This window comes from Fusarium musae, chromosome 2, assembly GCF_019915245.1.
Source record: "Fusarium musae strain F31 chromosome 2, whole genome shotgun sequence".
Classification (NCBI taxonomy): domain Eukaryota; kingdom Fungi; phylum Ascomycota; class Sordariomycetes; order Hypocreales; family Nectriaceae; genus Fusarium; species Fusarium musae.
In genome coordinates this window covers 4,656,439-4,681,596 of record NC_058388.1, presented here as the reverse complement: position 1 = coordinate 4,681,596, position 25,158 = coordinate 4,656,439, and the positions used below count along the sequence as shown (strand labels likewise).

The window sequence follows — 25,158 nt, the reverse complement described above, 5'->3', positions numbered from 1 at the left end:
TATTTATCCTATCGCATCGCAATGTTGACTGGTATATTACCTCAGTGATAAGCTTGTCACAAATCCTAGATCGAGGCCTTGATACTGGTCTTGCCGGAAGGCTTTGAGCACTTGGTCTGACCCCACAAATCGTCAATGTGTAACGACACATGCGAAAATGCAGAGCTGAAGGTGGCTACTGTTGCCTAATAAGTTATACGGTAATGTATAGGAATGTCTCGGGAGGCAAACATCTTGACACTCGGGGGTGGGGGGGGGGACAAAGCCCGCAGGATGTGTTCTGAGCCGGCGCCCGGGGACCGACGGTGTTTTCGTATGCCAAGTTATCGTATCTGCAGCCGTGCGTTTTAGGATAGATCATCAAGTCAAGATGTTTTGCATATTGATCTCCGTAGCTTGGCCGATTCAAGCCAAACAGTATCTTTCCTAGGTGCGGTCACTGTTATCCTCTTGGTTAAGTTAACCATATACAGCTAAAAGCCTATTACTCATTCAGCACACAGTCTTTAGCTGTTTCTCTATCAATTTGCATCCAAGAGTCCCGTTCAACTAGGTCTAGCATATTATCAGTAACCATGTCTAAGACCACTACCCCAGAGCACGCTAACCTCCATACCCTGAACTTCAGTTCGTTGCTCAACGGAGATGTCACCGAGCAGGCCAACCTGCTCTCCGCTTGCGAAGACCATGGCTTCTTTTACCTAGATCTTCGCGATTGGGAATCTGGCAAGATCCTGAAAACGCTAGAGGATGCTTGGGTAGTGATGAAGCAGTGGTTTGATCAGCCGTTGGAAGAGAAGATGAAGACTGAGACAATCTCTGACGCTCACGGGTAAGTTACCTCAGTTTGACGAGATCTTCTACCAGAGTTGATCGTTTCAAAGGTTTAAACCGCCTGGGGTACAGTCAGGAGTCAACGAAAACACCCGCGACGGTTTTGAGGCTCTAAGAGTAAGTTACGGCATATCCATTCACCGTTGGTCACTCAACTGACATCCTCCAGATCAGTCGCGTTGGTCTTCTCAACCGCTCCCATCTCCCCGACGTAGTGCACGAGAACCTCCAACTCTTCGAAAATCTCCAACTCTCCGCCCACTTCCTCCTAAAAACCCTTCTATCCCGCCTCTCCGATGCCGCAGGTCTCCAAAACGAAGACCGCTTCGAAACCTGCCATCCAGACCATCTCCCCTCCAAGAGCACAATGTTCTTCATCCACCATCCCCTCAGCGACATCCTCCACGACAAAACAGCCCGCGGGCACAACGCCCACACAGACGTTGGATCATTCACTCTACTCTTTACAGAACAGCCTGGTTTACAAGTAATATCGCCTACCACCAATAAATGGGAATACGTCGCTACGAAACCAGGCCATGCGATTATAAACGTCGCTGATACACTTCGTTTCATCTCTAAGCGACGCTTTAGATCGGCTATGCATAGAGTGCTGCCCCCAGGGGGTAAGATGATGGAGGACAGATACTCGGCTGCTTATTTCTTGCGGGCTAGTGATAGTGCTGTTTTCAAAGGGATGGATGGGGAGGAGGTTACGGCGGAGGAGTGGTTTCTTAGTAAGTATAGTAGTTTCAATAAGACTATGGAGGAGCAGAGGGTTGACTCTGTTGCTACGGGTGGTATGGATAAGGATCTGGGGCTGGAGGTTTGAGGTTGGTAGTTTGGAGTTTTAGACAACGATTGGTGCTTCAACATGAACTGAACTGAAGGAGATTTCGTTCCAGCTTCGAACAGTGACTCACCCAAGATTACCAATCCTGCACTGTCATTTCATCCTGAGTCTTCAGCGTAGACTAATTCCACCTGGATTCAAGCTGATGTATGGATTCGTAACGTGTAAAATTAACAGACCCAAAGTCTGTCACATTAGCAGGCGTGGCCTTTGCCACCTTTCTTCAGGACTGTAACTACCCGTCTGTGTTCCCACCCTGCGGTTGTTACCAGTGGCCTCAAATCATGCAACGCCTCATCATTACCCCACGGAGCTGTCATCTGTCCCGACCTGGCGTTGCCCTTCCTTCTCACCGACATACCCGAACACTGCTCATTCAGCGTCGTCATGTTGTGGTGGCACTGCCTCTTTGTCCGGTTCCCATGTCTCAGTTGTAATATCTTCCGAGTAAGACGTGCTCAACAGTTGGCCCGCCCTCCCATTCCTCGACTCCAAGCCCGTCCCCCCTAAACATCCTCCCCTATTCCTTAATATCTTCTTTAAACTATTCCTTAATATGTCTTCTTTAAGAGCTTATTTGAAGTCCTGAACACTATGCTTATCACGCATTCCAAATTCCCCTCGACGGCTTTAGGCTATTGCATCATGAAGGGTAAAGAGCCACAGTATAGCCATGGAGGTAATACCTCCACCGGGCTCGTCAATGAACGATCGCCTCTTCTCTCGCACGACCGCGCAAAGCCTCAACCTTCGCAACAGCCCAACGATGCCGAGAGTGCATCGCTCAAAGATGAGCCCTCAACTAGATATCTCGTCGCTGTTTTTGGCAGTGTCTTTATCGGCGTTTTCCTCGCTGCCCTCGACACCACCATCGTCGCTACTCTCTCCGTCCCCATCTCCAACACCTTCGGATCACTGACCCTCGTCTCCTGGCTTGGATCATCCTACCTCGTCGCCAACGCAGCTTGCCAGCCTCTCTCCGGTCGTCTAACAGATATCTTCTCCCGTCGCTCTGGCCTCGTCGTCTGCAACATTCTCTTTGGACTTGGAACTTTTCTATGTGGAGTTGCGAGTTCGAAATGGATGCTTCTCACTGGACGAGTCGTGGCGGGCATGGGTGGCGGGGGTCTGAATGCCATAACGGCTTTTGTGGCTAGTGATCTCGTTCCTTTGAGGAGACGGGGCATTATACAAGGCTTCGTACATATTTGCTATGGCGTTGGAGCTGGTCTTGGCGGGTTGTTTGGAGGCTGGATCAATGATCTCTGGGGTTGGAGGACAGCTTTCCTGAGCCGCGTCCCACTGATTGCCATTTCCACGATTCTCGTCTCTATTACCCTACGCAACACTCCCAGCAAACACAGTGATAAGTCGAGATTGTCGAGGGTTGACTTCTCGGGTGCTTTCACTCTCTCTTTGACCCTTGTTCTTTTACTGTTAGGCCTCAACTCTGGTGGGAATCTCGTTGCCTGGACTCATCCACTTGTCTTGGTTTCCCTGTCACTTTCAGTGGCAGCCGCCACGGTTTTTGTTCTTGTCGAGTCCAGATGGGCCACAGAGCCCATCATCCCCATGCACTTATTACTTGATCAGACAGTACTCGCGGCATGTCTCATGAACTGTCTTGTGACTATGATCCTATTCATGGCTACATACTATGTCCCGGTCTTCTTTCAGGTCAACGGGTACTCCACGACAGCTGCCGGCCTTCGTCTCTTGCCTCAAAGTGTAGGCACCGCTCTAAGTTCTCTCACATGTGGATTTGTCATGAAACGTACAGGGAGATACAGGACTTTGGGCATGGCCGTCATAGCCTGTTCTGCTTTGGGCTTCGTTGGCCTGAGCACTATGACGATCCAAACACCAAATCCTCTCGTCTTGACTTATGTCTTTCTGGTAGGAGTGGGATACGGTGGCATGCTGTCCGTTTCACTGCTCGCAACGGTCGCGGCTGTGTCGCATGATGATCAAGCTGTCGCAACCTCTGCTAACTATGCATTCCGGTCCATGGGTTCCACGATTGGTGTTACGGTTGCGTCGGTAGTGTATCAAAACTCGCTACAGCATAGCTTACATCAACGCTTCGACAGCAAGGAAGGATCTTCTAAGATAATAAAGCGCATTCTTGACTCTTTAGACGGGTTGAAGCGGCTCCCCAGTGGGTGGAGTGACGGCGTTTACAAGGCATACGAAATTTCATTGCGTGGAGTCTTTTTGACTGGACTTGGCGTAGCCATCTTGGGGCTGATCGCAGCAAGCTTCATCAAGGAGCACCGGCTCCATCAGACGATCTCTCGTGCAGATAACGATTGATCTCTGACGGATCACCAACTTTTGGTCACTAAGTGTTCCAACTGTTGAATCAGAGTTGTACTCGGTCGTGAAATGTATATAAGAAACGGTTGATGACTTTTAGAGCCTTTAGATGTTTCTAATTGACTTTGAGAGCATCGCATAAAACCTCATCTGTTGAAGAATGCAAGAACGGTATGGAAAAGCCTCTACGTGCCAAAAGGACCAACCAAAGCCGCACAGCATTGTTAAGGTCCTTAGAAAATATGTAAAGCCGAACATGAGGTGCGATTATAACTTGGTTAACATAATCATTTCTTACTAAAATTGTCGCAACTGAGGAAAGGCATAAGTATAATATATCTCGTTCCCAAGAGACAAGTTCGTTTCCATTGACTTCAACGCTGTACATGATATGTTGAATTCGGCAGCCTATCACATCGATCTCACACTAATTATGATTTCGTTATAGAACAGGGTGCGAGGCAACAGACCGAGACTCTGAGAGGGCTCGTTAGCATCACTCAAATTTCGAATCACAAATGATAGTAGTTCTCAATGACAACTTGATATCAACTGGGGTATCTGAGCGGAACACTAATAACCTCCAACGCGACCTTCCTAAACAGAACCAAACTGTAGTACTGCGTTGACACAAATGCTTCCAGACAATAATACCTACGGACGGTCACTCATACTCCAAATGAAATTTCCCAGGGGGTACCAGCCTCTTTGTTTCACTCCAGTAGGTCAACTCAGTTACCGCCAACAGCATCGCCGGCATTGGAACCAGAGTTCGAGCCAGCAGTAGCACCAGCAGTAGCACTGGGGGCAGGGCCCAGGACAGCATGCCCATCGGCAAGATGTACATGGCCATCGCGGATCTCCCGAAAGAAGCGCTCGGGGTCAAGAGTCCAGATGAGTCGCTGAATGCGACCGGTATCGTCTCGCTGAATCCTAGCAAGCCACTCAATGACCCGAAGGACCATCACCTCTTCGATATTGGTAGCGTTGTCCCGGAGGAAGATAATGCTTTGATCTACAGCGTATTGGAAGCGGTAGATGTCGCGCATCTTCTCCCGCACGGGGAGGGGTGGTGGGAGATAGGTTGGCGAGCGGTGGGGGGCGTCGTTGCGGAGAGTAGGATAGGTTTCCTTTACTCCGTCAAGGGCCGATTTCCAGAAGCCGATTTGGGCGACGGCGCAGAAGGAGATGACCGGGACGGTAGGCATGATGTTCTGGTGAGTCACTGTGTCAGCAGGGTTGGGTTTGCGAGACTGTGATGATGGCGGAATGTACCGGGTGGTTGATAGAGATTGCGCTAGCTCTTAATGAAGTTGTTGATGTGGTGGATGATAGTGGTGATCTTGAGTTGTGGTTGAGGTTGAGGTTGAGGTTGTGGTGCAGAGTGTGATGGAGGAAGAGAAGAGAGAAGGGAAGAGAGCGATCTGGTCTGGAACTTGTTGATCCCTTTGCCTCAGATCTCTTGTTCCACTGTCACTGTGAGTTGCAAACGAGAAGTGTTCTTGGTCTGTGACAGTGGCAGCCACAACAGAACTCACAGCAGGCAGACCAATGGCACACCGACACCGGAGCACACGAACCACCACTGCTGGAGTAGTTGCAGTATGGCATTCATATGTGATCATACTTTAATCAGCAGTCACTGACCTCATTTCTCCTTGCCAAGTTCTCCTGAACGTGTCTGTCGCGAACACGTTGTTTTTTCGTATGCTGCCAGCGTACAATACCTAATAGCTTACAAATAGCTACTCGTACAATCCTGTAATAGGGTAATTTTCGTTTTATTTATCCTACCTTTTATCAGTAGCTAAATCAAAGTCTGTACGCGGAATGGTAGAAGTTGGCTAAATCGGAGTGCTCCCATTGATTCATGTTGAAGGGAGAACTGCTCAACCACCTCAGCTCGGTCTAATAGGCTGGCGAGTCAGACGCATAAATACCTAGATAACGCAAATATTACCAAGGAACATAGATGAACTGAATAATGCTTTGGGCCTTTATCAAACAAAGCTGAACAGTGCACGTATGAAACTGTGCATCTGGTTTTCCTCATTAAGTACCAGTAAGCCACTAAGAATATTTTTAATTCTTTTAGGTTCTAGTGCGCTTCGCAACGACACAGACTTGTGACTTCCAGACTTTTTTGAGATGTTTAATTCCTTTTCAAATGTTAGGGTTGACAGGTGGTCAACTGCAAAGCTTGCCTTTGGGCTATGATAGGGGTTGGACAGTATCCTGTCTGAAGCGTGCTCTGGAAGGTGTTATCACGAGTTGAGAAAGCTGACGGCTGAGGCTTGCTTCGGGAGCCTTGCTCAAAACATTTGACCCCTGGGATGGACGAACGTCGCTGGTGACAAAGTTATCTTGGCATGGAAAGTCGATTTGGCAACTGCCGCTCGCTTGAGGCAGGGGAATCTGTCTGTATGATGGATTGGTGCGTAGCAACATCACTGCGACAGAATATGTATCATTGGTGGCACGCCCCCAAACCAAATACGCACTTTGTTCAAACCAAAGACATTTGTTGCGTCCTCCATCTATTTGTGCTTGCCCCAAAGCGGACTACGTGATGTCTTATTATTTACCTACACGGTGAGTTTGTACCAACCTTGCAACAGAGCAAAGCAAACGAAGAAACAGAAATTTGGATTGGAAATCATATCAATAGGCAGAATACAACCTAGGTAACCAAACTGTTTCTTCTGAGCATAAATACCACTTCAGCGCGCTCGTTCGCCTCGTTGGCCGTCACACTTTCTAGATTTTTATCATATCATTGTAAACATCTTGTCGGCAACCACATGCTGATCTAGAGATGTCGCCTTATTACTTCAAGACGGTGACAGATGAGAAGACGTACATGAAGAAATCGGAAGTCGCACAACCATTATCTCAGCTACCAGTAATATCTGGTAGTAGATGGGGCGCCGAGCATTTGAAAGCGTGTCATGTTGTTGTAAACAGCAAAGTCGGTTACTGTCTCCCGGTATTGCACAGTTACGATCGTGCAATACGAGAAACATTCAAGCCTGGTGAAGAGAATGCACATATAGCAGCGTTCATTAATGGCCTGGCCCGAGAGCATCGGAAAATGCGGCAGCACGCCCTTGTACAAGAGCCAGAAGTGGGTGCAACTTTGGCGAGATTCTGGACAGCGCTGAGGGACGTCAAAACATTGAAGAGCGACAAGGAAGAACAGAAATCCTACCAGCGGACCTCTAGTCGGGTGAAATCACAGACAACTTATCCAGGATACGTGAACTCCGAGGTGATCGCAAGCTCAAGCCAGGACCACGAAGACAACCCGGCCTCCTCTTTCGCTACTTCAACAGGTTCATTTACTTCTGAACAAGTACCTGCAGTGCATCTTCCGGTTGAGTTGTACACTGTCGAGCTGGCTCTGGCCGCCATCAATCATATCCTCTTGTACACTCAAAACCCTAGTTCAGACAGGCCTGTGGAAATCCGCCAACAGGAGAGGTGGTTGATCCAGATAGGGAACAAACGGATCACGGCAATTGATGATGGAGGATTGACTCTGATCGATGATGATGGAGAAAGGACTGAAAATTCGGTCGTCTTGCTGGAGGCAAAAAGGCGACTCGATGTGTGTGACGAGGCTAACCGACCATTTGTGTCCGATGAGCTACTTGGGCAAATGACATGCGAGGCTATTGCCGCGAGATCTTCTCGCCAAAGTGACAATGAACGCGATGACATATTCATTGTCAACATTACTCAGCAGTACATGTGCTTCTTTCACTTTATCATCACGGCAGACCACCTCGAGAATATTGAGCATGGTAGAATCACAGGAAAAGCTATCAAGGTGACAGCAACACATTGGTTCAATTTGGAGCGCCCATCTGATAGGAAGTGCATCGTGAAGAATGTACTCCAGCTTGCAGAGTACATGAAACAAATTGAAGAGGAAGAGTAAAAGCTATTCGAATTCGACAACCTATGATTGATTCCTGGATCTCAGTTGGACTAGACTAGTGAACATGATAATTACTTGAAGGAAATCGTCAGCGACGATCAACCTGTCCCCATTTAAATAAAGCCATGCAAACATGGCACTTCCCATGACTCAAGGTGAATTATTTCGTAATACTTTGCGTAGAAACCAATCTTATTATTCAACCAGTTGTCGGGTTACGGTACAAGTAGACCGAGGGTTGAGCTAGTCAGCCGGCCATCTAAAGCGCTACATTACTGGGCTGTAGGGCCATGATTACCTGGGATTGAACATGCAGAGGTCTACTTTCAGTGGCCTGATTGAGCTAAAGGGTGATAATATGAGGGGATAAAAGGTATTGGGGGAAAGAAAATTGGTTCATGGAGGCCAACTGTATCTATGATTGAAAACGGAATGTTCACTGCATCACTAGGACAAAGCGAACCAGCACCTGTTCAATCCGTTGCCCGAATTGGCGTGGAAAGACTATAGCGAACAACGTCTATTGTTTTGCATCCTTGTGTGCTCATCTAGGTTCAAGATAGGCCGCACAGGGTGGTTAGGTGAATGTTCTGGCTATCTGGTGACCGGCCACAGAATAATAGCTGACTTGAAATAAAGTCTTGATGAACAAGGATCAGCTGTTTGACTAGGACGTGGTCTTTCTATTGGCAGAAACTGATGTCGTGATAAGTATAATTGCTTTGCCTCGGAATATTATATAGCCATGTAAATACGAAACCATCATGTCATTTGAAGTTGAGATCCCTAATCGATTCTGATGGCCAGTGGCGTTCATGTATTTGACACTGCCTTACACATATATAGGATACATGGATCGAGAAACTACAGTCAGTCTAAGTGCGTTGGCCTCGTCAGATATGCTTGGGTACCGACCACTACGTCGGACCCCCTGCTAGGATTTTATGTGAGCGTGGTCAACGCGTCGCGTTCAAGTTGACTGCCACTGTCATCTAGGCAGCCTTCCCGTACCGTTATCCCCATCACCACACTGAGAGTAACTAGCTCTTCTGCCGTCCTTACCCCTCAACATTTCCTTCGCCTTCTTCAAACTCTTCCACTTCCCTCGCCGCCCCAAGAAGCAGACGAGCCACCATCAACGCCATGCCTCAGACAACTTCCAAATCCTTCCACAGCCTGAGCGCTGAGCATGCTGGCTTCGTTAAACACCCCAGGTTCTGGACTGCGCACCATCTGGCCGTCGTGAACTGCAGCTTCCAGCAGGTCGAAAGCGACGATAAACAGGAATACGTGATTCCTGATACTGAGCAAGCCCAACGTATGACCAAGTTGGCTTCGATGCTCGCTAGTGGAGTACGTCGCGAGGCAAAGTCGTCCGGGTGGGTCGCGAAGCTTCTCCTTCACAACAAGCCAACCCCCATCACTTTGATCTAGTGAGTCAAGCCCTGTTTGAGCGCAGCTGTACAAGCCTGACTAATTCTCATAGCGCGCCTTTCTTTTTCGACTATGGCGGGCATCGAGTTCGCCTGGGAAGTTCTAAGGTCATCATCTACGGGATCAAGCACGACATTTCTATCCCGCATGCTGATCCCATCATCGGTTACTACGGGTATAGCACCGACAAGGAGCGCAAGAATATGCTTTACGTACCACCTGGTCCCGACGGCCTCGACAATGAACCTATCCAGGGCATTTGCGACATTAGATATCGCCAAGTGACCCCCACAGATTGGCGACACGACCCGTACTTTGTTTGCCTCCTCATCGGCTTGGCTCAACTCCAGGTTCGCGAGGGCCTGGCGCCGCAAGAGGGAATGTTCTTGGTAACCACCCCTCCCATTCCATTCATCCCAGACAGACTCACTAACTTGGTATCCTCCAGGCACGCCTCCTCGTTACCAATGTGACCGATCTGACCAATGCGTACGTCTACAAGGCGGATATTCCGCACCAGCTCCTTGATAGTCTGGATCATCCTACCCGCACCATCGATGACTTTGTCTTTCCAAAGATCAATTACGTAGTCGTTCCTTTCGAACCGTACTCGACCTTTGCGGATCGCGTCCGGTTCCAGCTGGCCGGCGCAGAGTACTCGTCCTCGCCTGGTCCAGTTCGCTCTGATCAGGTCGTGGCTTCGGAGCCGCATGGGGAGAAGCGAAAGCGCGATGAAGAGTAAGATTCCGGGAGGCCAAAGCTAGGCGTTTTTTGATCGTGGCATGACGATAATGCAGGCCGTCGTAGAGAATGAGAATCATAATGCAAAACAGCCATCTCTCGAGACTAGTCAGCAGCCTCCACCAAGAAATCTGGCGCATGTCAGATCAGTATGTGTCAGGGGTCATCATGGTAAGTCTCATCACACCTAATCGCAAGGCATAGCTAGCTAATTCTCAACAGTGACTCAGATAATGCACTCACGATTGGGTGGCTGGACCGGTGCAGGAGGACAACGTCTGTTTAGTGTGTGGATTACCTTGTATTTGCGTTTTTGGGACGGGGGGATTACGGCAGAGAAAGGCCAGGAAGAATTTGGCAGCTATCGAAGCGGTTGTACTAGTTTTACTCCGTAACTGATGTTAGCAGTAACTGAGCCCTGTATGCGATTTGCGCCCGGGAGAGCCTGTCCCTTTCGACCAAGTGATGCGTTTGAAGGTCAGTATTGGTGATGTCGAGAAACATTGCGTTCTCTATCACAACTTCTGCCAGGCTTAGTCGTCCGAGTCGTCGGTGATCGTTTTGTGGGCTTGAACTACACGTGAAATCGGCCAAGATGACTGCGAGGCCTTGAAGTCATCTGGGAAAAACAAGGCTACATGAACAAAAGGCTGACCCACTGCTATAAGCAGAAAACTTCTAGTTTTTTTGTTACAGGTAGTGAAAGCCTGCTGCTCTTGAGTCTAAGCCCAGATCAGTAACCAGTTGTCGTTCACTTGGAGTTGCCCCGCAACACCGCGTGATAAGGAACAAGTCATCAACTTATCGGGGAACACTTCCCGATGATCCCGGCAACAACTAAACTATATCTCACAGTCAAAATTAGACTCATTCCAGAATCAAGGTAAAGAAAAAAGAATACAGTCAATACTATCAACGATAATGGATAACGTACTCGCCAAACCTGCTGACCTGTGCTGTCTCAAGGGATCGTTTCATTCTGGAGAAGCTACTGGTTCTACCATCCAGATCGACGGTATCGACACTTATATCGCCAAACCTCATCCCAACAAGTCCAATGGGAACGTTCTTCTTTTTTTCCCTGATGCATTCGGGCTGCACATCAACAGCTTCCTCATGATGGATGCTTTCGCCGAGTGCGGGTACCTCACCCTTGGTGTCGATTACTTCCTTGGTGTAAGCGCTGGATTTTACTCTGCAAGGTGCATCGTACTGACGGTTTAGGACCCTGTAACAAAGCACTCCTTGACACCGCTGAGTGATCCAAACTTCGACTTTGAGTCATGGAAGAACAAGCATCTCAAGGCGTCTGAGGAGGCTGCTGCTAGATGGGTCAAGGCCGTAAAGGCGCAGTACGGAAACAGCGAAGACGTCAAATTTGCTTGCGTTGGCTACTGGTACGAGTCCACCCTCATCTAAGCCTCCATTTGACTGACTCAACATGTACTAGCTGGGGTGCACGCTTCGTTTGCCAGCAACTGTCTGCCGACGGTATTTGTAAAGTCGGCGCCATCGCCCATCCTTCGTTTCTCAAGGAAAGCGACGTCTTTTACGTCCAAGGCGAGTTTACACCCCAGTTCAACTAAAGCAAGCTAACCCGTATCAGCCCCCATCTTCTTCTCGGTGCCCAGCACAGACAAGCTTTTTGAACCAAAGCAGAGAAGCAGGACTATCGAGATACTCACAGAAAACAACAAGCAGTTCAACATGCAAGTCTTTGCTAACGTTGGACATGGCTTTGCGGTGAGTCTTTCTAATAACTCAAAAAAAACGCCCGTATACTGACATTTTGGCCCAGTCGCGAGCCCGTTTGACTGACCCTTATGAGAAGTGGGCTAAGGAGGCGAGCTTTAAGAGCTTTGTGGACTGGCTCGATTTTTGGATGGAGAAGAAGTGAGTGGATTGCACCAAGATGATGAATGAGACTCTGGGCGGGATTTGTTAGAGCAACACACAAGATATCATTTTCATCACTATTATGAGCAGCAACCTTTCTTTGGCCCCGAGGAGCAGGAAAACCTAAATATAGAGTGTCAAAATAAACTCAGCAAAAGCCATCTTATGGCTTAGGTCCCTGCATATCAGTTGTACTGTACATAAGAACCTCTGTACACTTCTGGATGGCTACGCTAACTGGTGTTGTCAATGACCTATTGATGCCAACGGGCAGTAGCCATAGCTTCTACACATCCCAAATTGCTGTTTTTCGAATCACAATTTACCAGAGCAAGTGTTACACCTTTTCCCACAGCCTGCCCTTGGTAATGTACAGTCTCGCGACGACGTAAAACACCGTCCCTGCACCGAGCATACAGCCAGCAAAAACTTGTAGCTTCCAATAGCTCCCGTCTGCGCTCGAGATCAAAGCACCCCCAATCGGGCTGCCAGTGAGCGCAGCCACAGACATAAACGCGTACATGGTCCCAGAACGGGTGCCTATCTCTTCAAGGTCCGAAATATGCGCTATCAAGGCAGGGCTGATGGCGGTATATGTGCCTGAACTGAATCCAAACAAGGCGGCAAAAGCAATAGCTGACTCACGGCTATGGCCTGGCAGCCACAATCCGAGCATGAATATCGTTGAAAGAGTCGCAGCTGCTATTGACACGTTGAAGCTGCCAACCTTGTCTGCTATATATCCCGGTAGAATGCGCCCGATTCCACTGTTGCAGTCAACATCATATCTCCAGATATTTGAAGCCGCTTTTGTGGCCGGTGGAAAAGACTCACCTTGATGCATTGAATATCGAGACCAGGTACCCAGCCATGCTATTTGAAAGGCCGACATGTTCTCCATAGGTTACCATGAAAGTAATGGGTATAAACATTCCCATGGAGTAGAAGAATCCCGCCAACGAGGTAAGGATAAACGAGAGCGATGTAAAAGGCCGGAGATACGCTATGATGCCCGCCTCCTTTGGCTGAGGCGCAACCCGCGATCGAACCGTCAAATTCGTCACGAGAAGCAGACCAAGCAACAAGAAGGCGCAAGCTCTCATAGTCCACCCAAAGCCAATTCTTGGAATCAGTCGATTCACGACAATGGGGAGAATCGTACCGCCGAGACTCGAGCCGCTAGCGGTTATTCCCAGGGCCAAGGCACGCTTTTGTCGAAACCATGTTGTGACACAGCTGAATGAGGGATACAGAACCATGGCTGCACCCAGGGGACTGCAGATCGCCTGGGAGAGGATGAACTGGTAGTACTGAGATGATATAGATGCCATCATCAACCCAAAGACGTGCAGTAGTGTACCTGCAAGAAGGAGGTAGCGCGGACCATAATTATCGAAAGCTCGACCGACGAAAGGTCCTGTGATGAACATCATAAACATCGAAATGGCGGGTATCCATGAGACAGTGCTGGGCGACAAGTCTTGCAGCTGATTTGCTTCGTAGTATGCTTGGAAAACCCCAACCTGACCTTGTAGTTAGCGAAAAGCAAAGCGATATGAGGAGGATACGTGCGCAATTAGTCCAGCCAAAACTGACAAAGAGGCCAAAAAATGCTCCCACTACACAAGACCAAGCTTTTAACCCTCCATCAGGAAAGTCGGTACTGGGCTTAGGTTGCTCGGGGTTCGGCTCATCAACCCTCATCTTTTCGGTGTCTGTGTCTACCGTGGTAGTGTCAATCATATGTTTCTAATGAACCAAATTATTAAATAAACAAAGATGTTTAATTTATACTACTCAGTCAAGTCTAAAAGAAGACAAGGGGCAACGTGAGTCATTGTGAAGCTTGCAGGCAAAATGCACCGATATCCCCGATCTTTCTTAACCCTGGCCCCGAGCAGAGTGGCCACTAACGCACAGCGCCCAGTGGGATTGACCCACTAATATTTCGGTTCTAATTATGTTAGCGCCGACGCCGTGACGGCCTCGGGGATACTGCCAATATAATGAACTTGTCGGCTGCAACGAAACTTCACACTTCAGGATTCCCGCTCCGTTAACTCACCAACTTCGTCCGGCATCTCGAGGCGTTTCTTTAACCCCAAAATTCCTCAAATCATGAAATATTTACTAGGTCGGACATTCATCCAGGACCTGGCAAACACATCCATGCTGTTCTTATCTACAGGTCAGGCGCAATTATTTAACGGAAAATCAGGCTATGCAGTACTATGATAGTGTCGATCACGGTGGTTCAACTAAAAGGAACATTTCATTAGAGAAGCGTTACATAATGTCACTGGCACCATCAACTAATATTGACATGTCCCCGCGAAGTGGTCCGCCGTCGATTGACCCAATATATCCAAGATGTATTCTAGTTACCGAAGATCATCAAAGTATGCTCGAAGGCTGCTGGCAATTGATGCCTTGCGGGCCACATTGGGTTCAGGCCATGACCAACAGTCCTTCGCATAACAGCAGCGCAACCGCCTCTGCGCACTAGGAAAATGATATCGATTCGAACGTGACCAGCTTTCATCATAACGGTAGATTATGAAGTTCTGCTTTCTTCCCCTCCTCCATGTGCTCGAGATGTACAATCGACATGATCTTAGAGCCAGCCCCCGTCGACTCGTGCACCTCATGAGATCCCGTAATATGTGCAAGCTGTCCTTTATCATCCATCTCATTCATTGGCATAAACCCCCCACAGAAGCCCCATCGCGTCGCCTCCGTCCACCCTCTCGCCATCCAGTCATTAGCCTTCTCGGGAAACAACTCTACAGTCTCACCCAGGGTCATATCATGAGCCGTGACAGGAAAGATGTTATCATAAGCATCCGCCTCCATCAACTTGTCGATACTCTGTTTTGCCTCCGCAGCTTCAAGATGCCATCCCGGCTCAGTTGTTGGGTCAAAGAATAGTCTCTCTGGGTCCTTCCAAGGATGGATGTTGAGGAAGACTCGCCGAGGGCAAACCGAGAGGGTCCGACCCAGAGAATTTGGGGATATCATCTCGGGAAGGGGCGTGTATGGTGATGGTCTGAGCTCTCCCCAGTGGTGAGCGATGTCGCCGCCCAGAAGCATGATGGAAGCGGGATCAGCAGTTGTGCGAGCTAAAGCAGACATGTGTCCGACCGCGTGGCCTGGCGAACTCAAGAGATAAAAGCTTCCATCGCCGTAAAAGTCATACGCGTCAAATTTGCCAAGTTTCAGACCCTTGTCTCCTTTGAAGTCGATCTCTATTAACTCACGACCCTCCCAAGCTGTTTCATTGACGTGTGCGTCCCTGACGGTGGGATAAGCAGGTATCATATTCTTCTTGAACCCTGGACTAACAACGAGGTCCGTTGTGGCCGGGAAGGTCTGTGGATCACCAGCATGATCAAAATGCCAACGCGACCAAATGATAGCTCCAACGTCATCTAGACTCTGTCCATTCTCTCGCAGGATCGAGGCAACGTCTGTTTGCACCTTAATCTTGCACCCACTTCCCTTGATACCAGCGACAAACGTCTCTGGTAGATTCTCCCAGTCCTTTCGCACGCCGAGGTCAAATACCATGGTATCATAATTCGTGTTGGAGCCACGGTGTTTGATGAGGAAGGAGTATGATCCGACGTTGATGGTGTCGAAGCCAGGTACGAGAGGTTCCACGAAGGTTGATGCGGGGAACCCGCTCATGAAGCTCGTCGTGTCGATGGTGTAGACTTCGACGGTATTTGGAGAGTTAGGTATCTCGACTGGTGTTTGCGTTTCATCAGCAACCGACTCTTAGTATGTCTAAAACAATTACTTGTAAAAAGTGACAGTCCGCCTGAGAGCCTAAATGATCTTAATTCAGCTCATCGAGCCTTGTTCTCTTAACTTACTCAGGTGGCAGCGTCCATGGCTTATCCGGGTAAGAAGCTGAAGTTGGCACACTTATCTCTACCACCCTTGTTCGCGTTGGTTCCCGTGGGTAAACTATTTGCGGGGTAAAGAAGCTATGTAACTCACTAACTTAGTTTTCCTTGAGCCGCTCAGTCGGTACCTCAAAGGGTCTGCATCGGGTGAACTGGCCCGATATCCAAGTGCTGGTATCTCTTGGCTAGATAAGGGGAAGTAACGGGCAAGTCGGAGAATGGGATGTTTTACTCCTCTTATCTGCTGGCGATGGCAACGATACTTAGAATATAGAGATACCGGACAAGCTTATTCATTGACAGGAGATAAACTTGAGGTGAAATTGAGATAAAGTCTAGATAAGTTTGAGATAAGCTTAAGATAAACGTATAATAAAAATTTATTTTTCGGTTTCAACAATCAGGCTTCTTGCTAATATTCTACATGTAGTACTAGCGTGAAGGGCTAAGCGAGCTCTCAAGATGAATCGCTGTCGTCCAGTTCCAGTGAAGTTACGCCAACACTGCCAGGCTATCATCAATTCAATTCAGTCGTATAAATCCGCCAGATTCTTACACTAGCCACCTCACCCTCCACAAGGAAAACCCTCCCATAGGCCATTCACAAAACTCATGCCATCAACAGGAGATTGATTCAAATGATCGAAAATTGCCGGATCAAATATTTCCGACGCAAAAAGCTGAAAAGGATCCATGTTATCGAGATTGAAAGACATGGCGTCCGCAGAACCAGTAGAGTTTGAGCCATTGTCGTGAATCGAAGGTGATGCAGCATCTCGAGCAGTTTCTAGAGCCTAATTAATAGAGTGACCAGAAAGGAAGAGTGTTGATGACGAACCTCTTATACCGCACATTCGCGAGAGTCTACGGATGTATTCCAGACAGCTCAGCACGAGACTATTCTCGTGATCCAAGCTGAGAAATATCGTCTCTGCTTTGCTGAAGAGGAACCTTATGTGACTGGCAGATGCTTCGTCTACGACAGTGTCTCCATGCTGTGCCCAGAGTAACCGCCCGCAAATCACCAGTGAAGCAGTGAATACTAGATCAAGGAATCAGCAGGCCACTCAAAACACACTTAAAAGGTAAGCTTACCGTAGTAGAGCGTGAAATACCATACTCCGAGGTTATTCTTCCTCGTTCCATCTACACTGATTACGGAGTGAACAATGTCAATTGTTAGCTGTGCTGAGCGAACACATTCATGCGCCTCCGCCATGGCAAGCTGTATCAAGTACGACGAAGCGTCATTCGCTGCGTCAACTTGTCGGAACAAATGTCGAATGGTAGCGCTTAGCAACGGTTTATGTATCAGAATACTCAGATTATGATACCTCATCGTAAGAATAACACGGAGTCTGTTGGCTTTTGTGTTTTGTAAAAGAACATCCGACTCGAGGTCGCATAATTGAAGATGTGGAGGAAGATTCGCCGCCCCAAGCCGGAGCTGCTTGCGGAGTTCGCCTGAGGCTTTGAGATGGGCCATCTCATCAGGCTCTAAGTCGTGGTCGAGATTTGCGCCGTACTGGATGACTAGAGACTTGCTCATCACCTGGTACATCTTCAAACGACACGGCCAAGAAATCGCCTGGTAGATCGGTGGCATCGCTGGGATTCGCAGGTGACCATCCAGATGCGGGCTCTCGCCTTATCATCTGCTCATCTGATATGCTCGCGGGTCTACCCACAACCGTACTGAGTACTTTTTCAAGGCAGTATATTACCACCCAAGTCCGACGACGATACTATTTCTGTATCAAGCGCCCTCTCAGTGGACTCGGAATGAAGTCCCAGCGCCATAGCCGATCGGGTAACGAGGCTGTAGTTATTCCAGGCTTGGACAGATCGTGAAGTTCCCTGGCAGTGAAGAACGACCAAGATCAGATAATGAACTATCTCAAGACTTATAACGCGCTTCGATAGCTCATTGCAAAGACCCAGGGCTCTTTTTTAGAAGATGTTGGACCTCTCGAAGCACTTCTTGGATGATGTAGTGTAGTCCCTATCAAAGTTGCTCGCCATTGCGAATACCATGTTCAGAGTTCCAAGCCATGTTCTGCGAGCTCTCGTGAAGCCGTTGAGTCTACATTCATTGTATATCTTCCTCATCGTCTTCTTATGGATGAAGGGGAAGACAACACCGGCTGTATCGAAGTACAGATCGAGCAGAGTGTCCATCTCCTCGACAGATGGCAGGGCGGTAGGTAGTGAGTCTATCGGCGTCGCTGTGCCTGCTAGAGAACCTTTGCTTTGGGAGACACTGGCTACAACACTTCCTCCTAATACGGAAACTCTGCCGAGCCCCGCGGGGGGGCCAGGTGAGTGGTGCGCGACCGCGATGGCGCGTAGAAGCAGTTGCGTAAAGTTAATGTTGGAGGCTTCGCCATAAAACGCTGATGTCTTTTCCTCGACAAACGGCATGGCCATTCCATTGGGGATGCCTTCCTCGTCCTGAGGTTCTTCCAGGCTCGTACCACAGGTCCCCGTACCTGCTCCGGAAGGCGTCGACGCTTTCGTCGGCGCAGTCGGTGCAGGTGAGGGCATAGAGGGGCCGGCATTGATGGTGCCATGGTGACATGGAAAGGTGTTTGCGTTAGTACAAGGCGAGAGATGACGCTGTCCATCGCATCTACAGTGATGTCAGCCGTGGTTCCGGAAACGATAGCACCATTGGTAGGTATGGTATGCCTCGACTTGCGTAAGCGACAGGCGTTACATGATAAGTCAATGCGAAGGGAAAGGGAGCCAGCGATGCCGGGTTCGTCGGGGAAGCGAGGGGGAACTTGAACAGTATTATAGAAAGGTCTTTGGGGAACTAGCGGGGTATCTCGGCCCAAAGCCCGGCCTTATCAGCGATACGTTTTCGAGTCTAAGCTCTTGATCCCCACGATTGCGATGACCGATCATTACCTACGTCATGAATTAGAATTCATTTGCCTTCTATAGGGTAGCGGACGTGTCTTGGGACCGAGTATTGCGGTCATCACCTATGATGAGCATAGTTAATACATATCTAACCCTGATAAAATAATTGCCTATTCATAGCAGTTATAGGATTGTCTTAGAGACGAATGCCATGATTTTGGTGGTTCGCCTTTCCTTCTATAATCTCGAGCCCCGAATTGATGAGCCTCCAAAGCTCTATAGCATCTTCCCCCAAATTGTCTTACGATATGTCGGTTTCTCCATCACTTCTCCATTCTCTCATATCTTTAGAGCCCCTTGTCCTCCAATTGACTTCATCGCCATTCACGAACGCCGCAAAACCTTCATTCCAACCCTTCAACCACTTCTTCTCCTGATCGTTCAGACCATTTCTATACCCGCACCCCATAACCAAACAGGAATGTCAGTGAGATGTGTAACTCCCCACTCAGATGGAATCTTCTCCGCTACGAAATCGAGTCTTCTCTCAAATCGATAACGGAAAACATCCCTGGCAGCTTCAAGACCACCTGCGAACAAGGCGTTATGGAAGCCGCGCTGAAGATAGTGGACTTGGATATTGGCGTAGACGCGCCCGAAGAAGTCCTCCCAGTTCTTATACCCCGCTGGCAAGCTCCTTGAGGATCCACAGTGGTGGTCCATGATCTTCTGGGTGACTTCTGGGGAGAAATCTGTTAGGAGTCTTTGATATATGGCGGAATAAGACTCTTGAGGAGTGCGCCAGCGATGATACATGATATATTCACACTCACACTCGCCGTTGATCAGTCTTATTCCGCGGATCTTCATTCTTTTTGCGAATTCCCCATTGTTGATCTTCTCCATCAGGTCAACAGGATAGAAAGCGTTATCTACCAAGACGCGAAACTCTGATATCTTCATTCCGACTTGGGCTTGGACGAGTCTATGATGAGGAACGACTCGGATACTGGTCAGTTTCTCTTCATTTGAAAGTTCCAGATTGATGCCGAGCCTCGTGAGCAACTCGTCACATTGTGGTTGTTGATCCTGCAAGCTTTTGGGCATGACACCTGTGCTGTTGGAGAACATTGCCACTCGTTCTATGATTGCCTTTTCTTCCGGAACGCGGAATAGCTCATGAGCCAATTGTTGAAAGGTCGAGTATGCGCCAGCGGAGTTACCTGCGACTGTGATAATTGGCAGGATTACCACCAAAGAAAGAAATGTTCGCCTGTGTCCATTCCAAAGCCAATCTCTGATCCCATAAACCATAGTTTCCGGTAGCTTCTCCATTAGAACTCGCTTCAGCGGCTAATTCCCTGTTCGCGAGGAATCCAAACACATTGAGCCTATATGATGGCAGGACCATGGTTGTGCGGAATGCAGACTCGCTCAGAAGTGAAACTAGGTCTTCTGGCTTTATGTTGCTCGTACCGACTTGGAGAAAGCCCCCGTGGATATAGAAACACACTGGCCATCCAATTTTGGGAGGAGGACCAGCAGGTACCCAGATGCTTAGTTGGAGGAAATCTTCACTGGTGACTGAAGGGTCGGGCGTGTTGCTGCTGGGAGGCTGGGGACAAATCTTGGTGCCATTTGTGAACTTGCCAGGCTCGCTTGCTGTGCCGTATTGGTAGTCCTTAGGGAGCGGCCGGGGGATACGGAATCGCCACTGTCCAACAGGGGGAAGAGCGTATGGTAGACCGCCAAAGTAGTGCACGGCTGGAGAGCCATGGGAGGTGATGGCTAAACCCTCGATGTGTCCCAAGGAGCCTGTATTGAAGAGGGGATGTAGCTCTCTCGGGTGCAGTTGTCAAACATGGTGATCAAAGTGGAACGCAATAACCGGGACAAGGATAAAATTGCATGCACAATTGATTGACTGTAATCTCAGCTGTCTAATTATTGTTGGGGCTTCGCTTTTACTTTGAACAACAAATCGACCAGTTAATACCCTCGTTCGTCTGTCAGCGGATCAAAGGCCGAGTTCGTCGGGGCTACTTCTACAGGCCGATCTTGCATATCGGATCTCCCGCATTAGCCAATTTCACATCAGAGGAATCACAAGTTGGCATTTTACGAGGCGACCCGCTCGGTCTCCGCCGATTCCCCGATAGCGCTCCTCAACATTTGGGACGAGTCTCTTAGCCTTGACTTGGAGCAATTGAAAAGACATCGTAGAGTCTGCCTCAGTATGTTCACAAGAGATCCTCATCTTATCTAATCTGTCGACAATGACCATCACTCTCCATCGTTCAGCGTTTTTCGAGGCTATCCTCAAGCATGAGGGGTCTTCGGTCGCTGTAGTGGACAACGAGTCTGGCGCAAGCTACTCATACAGTTCATTGCTTAATAGCGTTGCGCGCGCCAAAGAGCAGTTACTGGCTAAGACGGGGAAATGCGACGCTAGTATTTCTGGCGAGAGAATTGCCTTCTTGGTGGAGAGTGGCTATGAATATGTTGGTATGTCTTCCAGTGTTACACTCACAACCTCAGCACCACAGTATCATGAATCCAGCACTAACCAGATGACTGCTACTGTAGTGACATTGTTGACCATCCTCGCTTGTAATGCCATTGCTGTGCCACTGGCCCCTTCTTTCCCTGCGCCTGAACTAAGATACATCATCAACAACAGCGAGGCCCTCGCTCTCATCTCTTCAGCCAAGTATGTTTCCGAGGCCAAGGAAGTACTCGCGGAGCCCTTGGACAGCACCCCCTTGTTCTGCCAAGTTGATGGAATGCGAAGTATCTCTAAGATTGAGGAAGAAGTCAGGTTGCGTGACTTCTCAGATGAGCCTCGCGGCGGCATGATGCTTTTCACCTCAGGAACAACCGCGCGACCCAAGGGCGTCGTTCTGTCCCAGACAAATCTCACAGCTCAAGCAAAGTGTCTTTTAGAAGCATGGAAATATGCTCCCAGCGATAGACTCTTACATGTCTTGCCACTTCACCACATCCACGGCACTGTCAACGCCCTTCTCACACCGCTGCTGGCAGGGAGTAGCATTGAGTTCATGTACCCGTTTAACGTCAACTCTGTCTGGAAACGACTGGCTGCACCCTTCTTGGAGACCAAACAAGTAAACGGCCAAAGTGAAAAGACCAATGGTGTTGAGAAAGATGAGACAAAAGTGCCCATCACTTTCTTCACCGCCGTTCCCACGATCTGGTCACGAATGCTGAAAGCACACGAATCTTTATCGCACGACATGCAAGCGGCCGGCAAAATAGCGGTGTCGCCAAACATCCTTCGACTCAACATATCCGGCTCAGCAGCTCTCCCGAAGCCAATCCGCGATGGATGGATGCAACTCACTGGCGGAAACGTACTTCTTGAGCGTTATGGAATGACCGAAGTCGGAATGGCGCTCTCTTGTGGCCTTGAGACTGCCGATCGCGTAGACGGTTCTGTAGGCTGGCCGCTGCCGTCCGTTGAGGCGCGGCTCATGGAAACTGACGACGAGACAGGAGTCCAAAGAATCATTGAGCATGGCGCTGAGATAGACGCTCACTCTGGAAAAGAGCGCATTGGAGAGATCCAGCTTCGTGGGCCCACTGTGTTCACTGGATATTGGCGCAACCCCGAAGCCACTGCCAAGGAGTTTACGACTGATGGATGGTTCAAGACCGGCGATATTGCCATTCGAAGAAAAGTCCCTGAATCTGGTCTAGGGAAATCAGGCTCCTGGGCAAAAGGACCAGCGTACTTCATCCAAGGCCGTCGCAGCGCAGATATCATCAAGACGGGCGGCGAGAAGGTTTCAGCCCTCGAGGTCGAGCGCGAGATCCTCGCCCTTCCCGAAGTCGACGAGTGCGCCGTCGTTGGTCTACCATCTGAGACATGGGGACAGAAAGCCGCCGCTGTGATTGTTCTCAGCAGCAAGGCTCGTGGATCGATGAGTCTACAGAGTCTGAGGAGTGCGCTGAAGGCGAGGATCACGGCGTACAAGATTCCCCAGGATTTGGAAATTGTTGAGATCTTGCCACGGAATGCTATGGGGAAGATTAATAAGAAGGAATTGGTCAAGAGTGTTTTTGGAGAGGTTGAGAACATCAGGAGAAGAAGTATTGATCTTCAAACAAAGCGGCCTGTTTTGAATGGGCAGCGCGGTTAGATTGTATGGAAGGGGGATAAGTATTGAATAAAATTTGTATAATTTAGCCTTTTATTTGCATGTATGTTCAGCCACGTGAAGGGCCCATTTCTTGACTTGAGCTGAAAGTAGGCAAACCATGAATGGTACTGGAACACTCCACAATAGATGATGTATAGACCATCGGCTTAGAAAACAGATCAGCCAATGTATTTTCTCATGGCAGAGGCTTATAACGGACCACGCTCCTATAGCGGATGAATATAGTATGTAAATGGCAGACACTCTATTTCCTATAATAAACTGTGAATCTGCTGAGCCGCCCAGAGCACCTTCTCCTCTTCAAACCTTCACCCAACAATCTGCAAGCCTATATGACGCCCTTCCATCGCCACAGGGTCGTATAACCGCTGATTCCAGGCATCGATCTTATTCCGCGGAACATGCTCTAAATAAAAAAAGCTTTTAAATAACCTTTCTTAATAGTTAGCTATTTTTAATATATATACTTTTACTTATATTATTTAAAGATTTTTTTAAGAAATTAAAAAAGCTATTAAGTAAAAAAAGGAAGTATTAAAAGCTTATATTAATAATAAAGTTAAATATAAAAAGACTATAAAGTCAATTAAAAAAAAAACTAAAAATGAATTAAATACTTAATTAAAGTATAAAAAATAATTTATTAAAAAAAATACTTATATATAATATATAACTATTAGAATTATTAAGAAATAATAATATATAAAAAAAAGCTTAATTAAAAGTTATATTTATATTATTAAAGCTAAGAAAAGGTTTAGGGTAATTGGAAAGTAATAATAGTATAATTAAGTTTATGAGTCAGTTATAAGGTTAGAAAATACACTTTAGGTTTAACACAATGCTGATAAATCACTGTTGACTCGGTGCTGCAGAAGTTGACCTACCATGATATCTATAATGCTTGAATTCGACCTCGAATCCCATTCTACAACCTCATGGCCAGCAGCTTCCAACTTTGTGACCAGGTCTCTGAACATCTGCTCGATAGGTGGGTGAACCTTTACCATGCCGTCGTCTGGCATGGTTCCAATGACTAGCGGTCTCGTCGACATGGCCTGGAAGATATAGTCTCTCCGTGGGACGGGCGGCAGCTGGGGATCTATCGCCCAAGGTTCAGCCTCAATCGCTAGCTTAGTCACGAGTTTGAGACAACTCAGAGATCTCGCCATGGGTCCTACAGCTGATGGAATGTGCTGTTGCCCGTCAAGTGTCACCTCAACGCCATGGTAAGATAAGCGACCACTCTAACATTTCGCCAGAATGTCTCCGGAGATGAGATGATTCGAGTCTACTTACGCTCGGCTTCAAACCCCAAAGGCCATTCATGTGGCACGGAATCCGTATAGAGCCACCAATGTCTGTTCCCCAACCAATAATGGAAGCACCCATTGACAACGTAGCTGCTTCTCCACCGGAAGAGCCTCCAGGAGTGAGCTTCGGATCCTCTAAATGAGTCGTCAGCCCCCACAGAGGGTTGTCAGTCTCAAACCACTAGTAGCCACGTCAGAAGGTAAGATCCATATGGTTACATATCACGTACCATAATGCTCTGGGGAAGATTCGTTTTTGCGATTATGACAGCACCGAGTTTCTTCAAAGTCTCAATAAGTGGTGCATCGTTCTCGGCTGGTGAAAATGCCTTTGCAACGTAGCCTAACGTCGAGTCGAAATCCTTGATATTGAACTGATCATTTACTGTGATTGGAACAACGTGGAGCGGGCCCATCAGTTGACCGTGCTCTTACTGAAACTCATCAAGCTTTCCAGCCCGCTCAAGAGCATCATTAAAGCATATTTTCGTCAGGCAATTGGTCTATTTAATTTATAATATATATACTTAAGTATATAACTAATCGCCCTTGTGTCCGAGAACAGATAAAGTAAATTTAGTAATATAACAGTAATTTAACTAGGGAACATTTAGGTTATAACTTATGAGTTAGACAAGCAACACTGCTTTCCGGCTCGAGGTGATGCCAGACATATGATTGGTGTAAAAATTCAAAGATAAGTTTTACTTCCGTACTTGGCTGTAAAATTACTAATATATTGCAACACGAATAGCTATCCCGGGCTTGGCCCATCCACGAACTTTATCCTCCACAGGCTCTCCATATAACAAATGCTAAGTGGTGTGAATTGAGCTATGGCCTTCGGCAAAATCTCCTTAGAGTTCTGTGTCACATC

The 25,158-nt window shown here is 48.1% G+C and overlaps 10 protein-coding genes across 10 annotated transcripts; 6 read left to right on the top strand and 4 right to left on the bottom strand.

Annotated features, from left to right (window-relative positions):
• Positions 1–575: 575 nt before the first annotated feature.
• J7337_003359 (uncharacterized protein) lies at positions 576–1,666 on the top strand (the record flags this gene model as incomplete). Its single annotated transcript, XM_044821075.1, has 3 exons — positions 576–832; positions 885–951; positions 1,004–1,666. The coding sequence occupies 3 exons, from the start codon at positions 576–578 to the stop codon at positions 1,664–1,666; spliced, it is 987 nt and encodes a 328-aa protein (XP_044685375.1).
• Positions 1,667–2,332: 666 nt separating this feature from the next.
• J7337_003358 (uncharacterized protein) lies at positions 2,333–4,000 on the top strand (the record flags this gene model as incomplete). Its single annotated transcript, XM_044821074.1, has 1 exon — positions 2,333–4,000. The coding sequence occupies one exon, from the start codon at positions 2,333–2,335 to the stop codon at positions 3,998–4,000; it is 1,668 nt and encodes a 555-aa protein (XP_044685374.1).
• Positions 4,001–4,734: 734 nt separating this feature from the next.
• On the bottom strand, positions 4,735–5,211 carry J7337_003357 (uncharacterized protein; the record flags this gene model as incomplete). Its single annotated transcript, XM_044821073.1, has 1 exon — positions 4,735–5,211. One exon carries the CDS (start codon positions 5,209–5,211, stop codon positions 4,735–4,737), a length of 477 nt encoding a protein of 158 aa, XP_044685373.1.
• A 1,607-nt stretch (positions 5,212–6,818) lies between these two features.
• J7337_003356 (uncharacterized protein) lies at positions 6,819–7,943 on the top strand (the record flags this gene model as incomplete). Its single annotated transcript, XM_044821072.1, has 1 exon — positions 6,819–7,943. The coding sequence occupies one exon, from the start codon at positions 6,819–6,821 to the stop codon at positions 7,941–7,943; it is 1,125 nt and encodes a 374-aa protein (XP_044685372.1).
• A 1,143-nt stretch (positions 7,944–9,086) lies between these two features.
• On the top strand, positions 9,087–10,119 carry J7337_003355 (uncharacterized protein; the record flags this gene model as incomplete). Its single annotated transcript, XM_044821071.1, has 3 exons — positions 9,087–9,376; positions 9,430–9,766; positions 9,826–10,119. 3 exons carry the CDS (start codon positions 9,087–9,089, stop codon positions 10,117–10,119), a joined length of 921 nt encoding a protein of 306 aa, XP_044685371.1.
• Positions 10,120–11,039: 920 nt separating this feature from the next.
• On the top strand, positions 11,040–11,704 carry J7337_003354 (uncharacterized protein; the record flags this gene model as incomplete). Its single annotated transcript, XM_044821070.1, has 3 exons — positions 11,040–11,294; positions 11,343–11,515; positions 11,569–11,704. 3 exons carry the CDS (start codon positions 11,040–11,042, stop codon positions 11,702–11,704), a joined length of 564 nt encoding a protein of 187 aa, XP_044685370.1.
• A 2,851-nt stretch (positions 11,705–14,555) lies between these two features.
• J7337_003353 (uncharacterized protein) lies at positions 14,556–15,701 on the bottom strand (the record flags this gene model as incomplete). Its single annotated transcript, XM_044821069.1, has 1 exon — positions 14,556–15,701. One exon carries the CDS (start codon positions 15,699–15,701, stop codon positions 14,556–14,558), a length of 1,146 nt encoding a protein of 381 aa, XP_044685369.1.
• Positions 15,702–17,872: 2,171 nt separating this feature from the next.
• J7337_003352 (uncharacterized protein) lies at positions 17,873–18,466 on the bottom strand (the record flags this gene model as incomplete). Its single annotated transcript, XM_044821068.1, has 1 exon — positions 17,873–18,466. The coding sequence occupies one exon, from the start codon at positions 18,464–18,466 to the stop codon at positions 17,873–17,875; it is 594 nt and encodes a 197-aa protein (XP_044685368.1).
• A 762-nt stretch (positions 18,467–19,228) lies between these two features.
• On the bottom strand, positions 19,229–21,005 carry J7337_003351 (uncharacterized protein; the record flags this gene model as incomplete). Its single annotated transcript, XM_044821067.1, has 4 exons — positions 19,229–19,539; positions 19,621–20,010; positions 20,039–20,602; positions 20,918–21,005. 4 exons carry the CDS (start codon positions 21,003–21,005, stop codon positions 19,229–19,231), a joined length of 1,353 nt encoding a protein of 450 aa, XP_044685367.1.
• Positions 21,006–21,063: 58 nt separating this feature from the next.
• Positions 21,064–22,947, top strand: J7337_003350 (uncharacterized protein; the record flags this gene model as incomplete). Its single annotated transcript, XM_044821066.1, has 1 exon — positions 21,064–22,947. One exon carries the CDS (start codon positions 21,064–21,066, stop codon positions 22,945–22,947), a length of 1,884 nt encoding a protein of 627 aa, XP_044685366.1.
• Between the last annotated feature and the right edge of the window lie 2,211 nt (positions 22,948–25,158).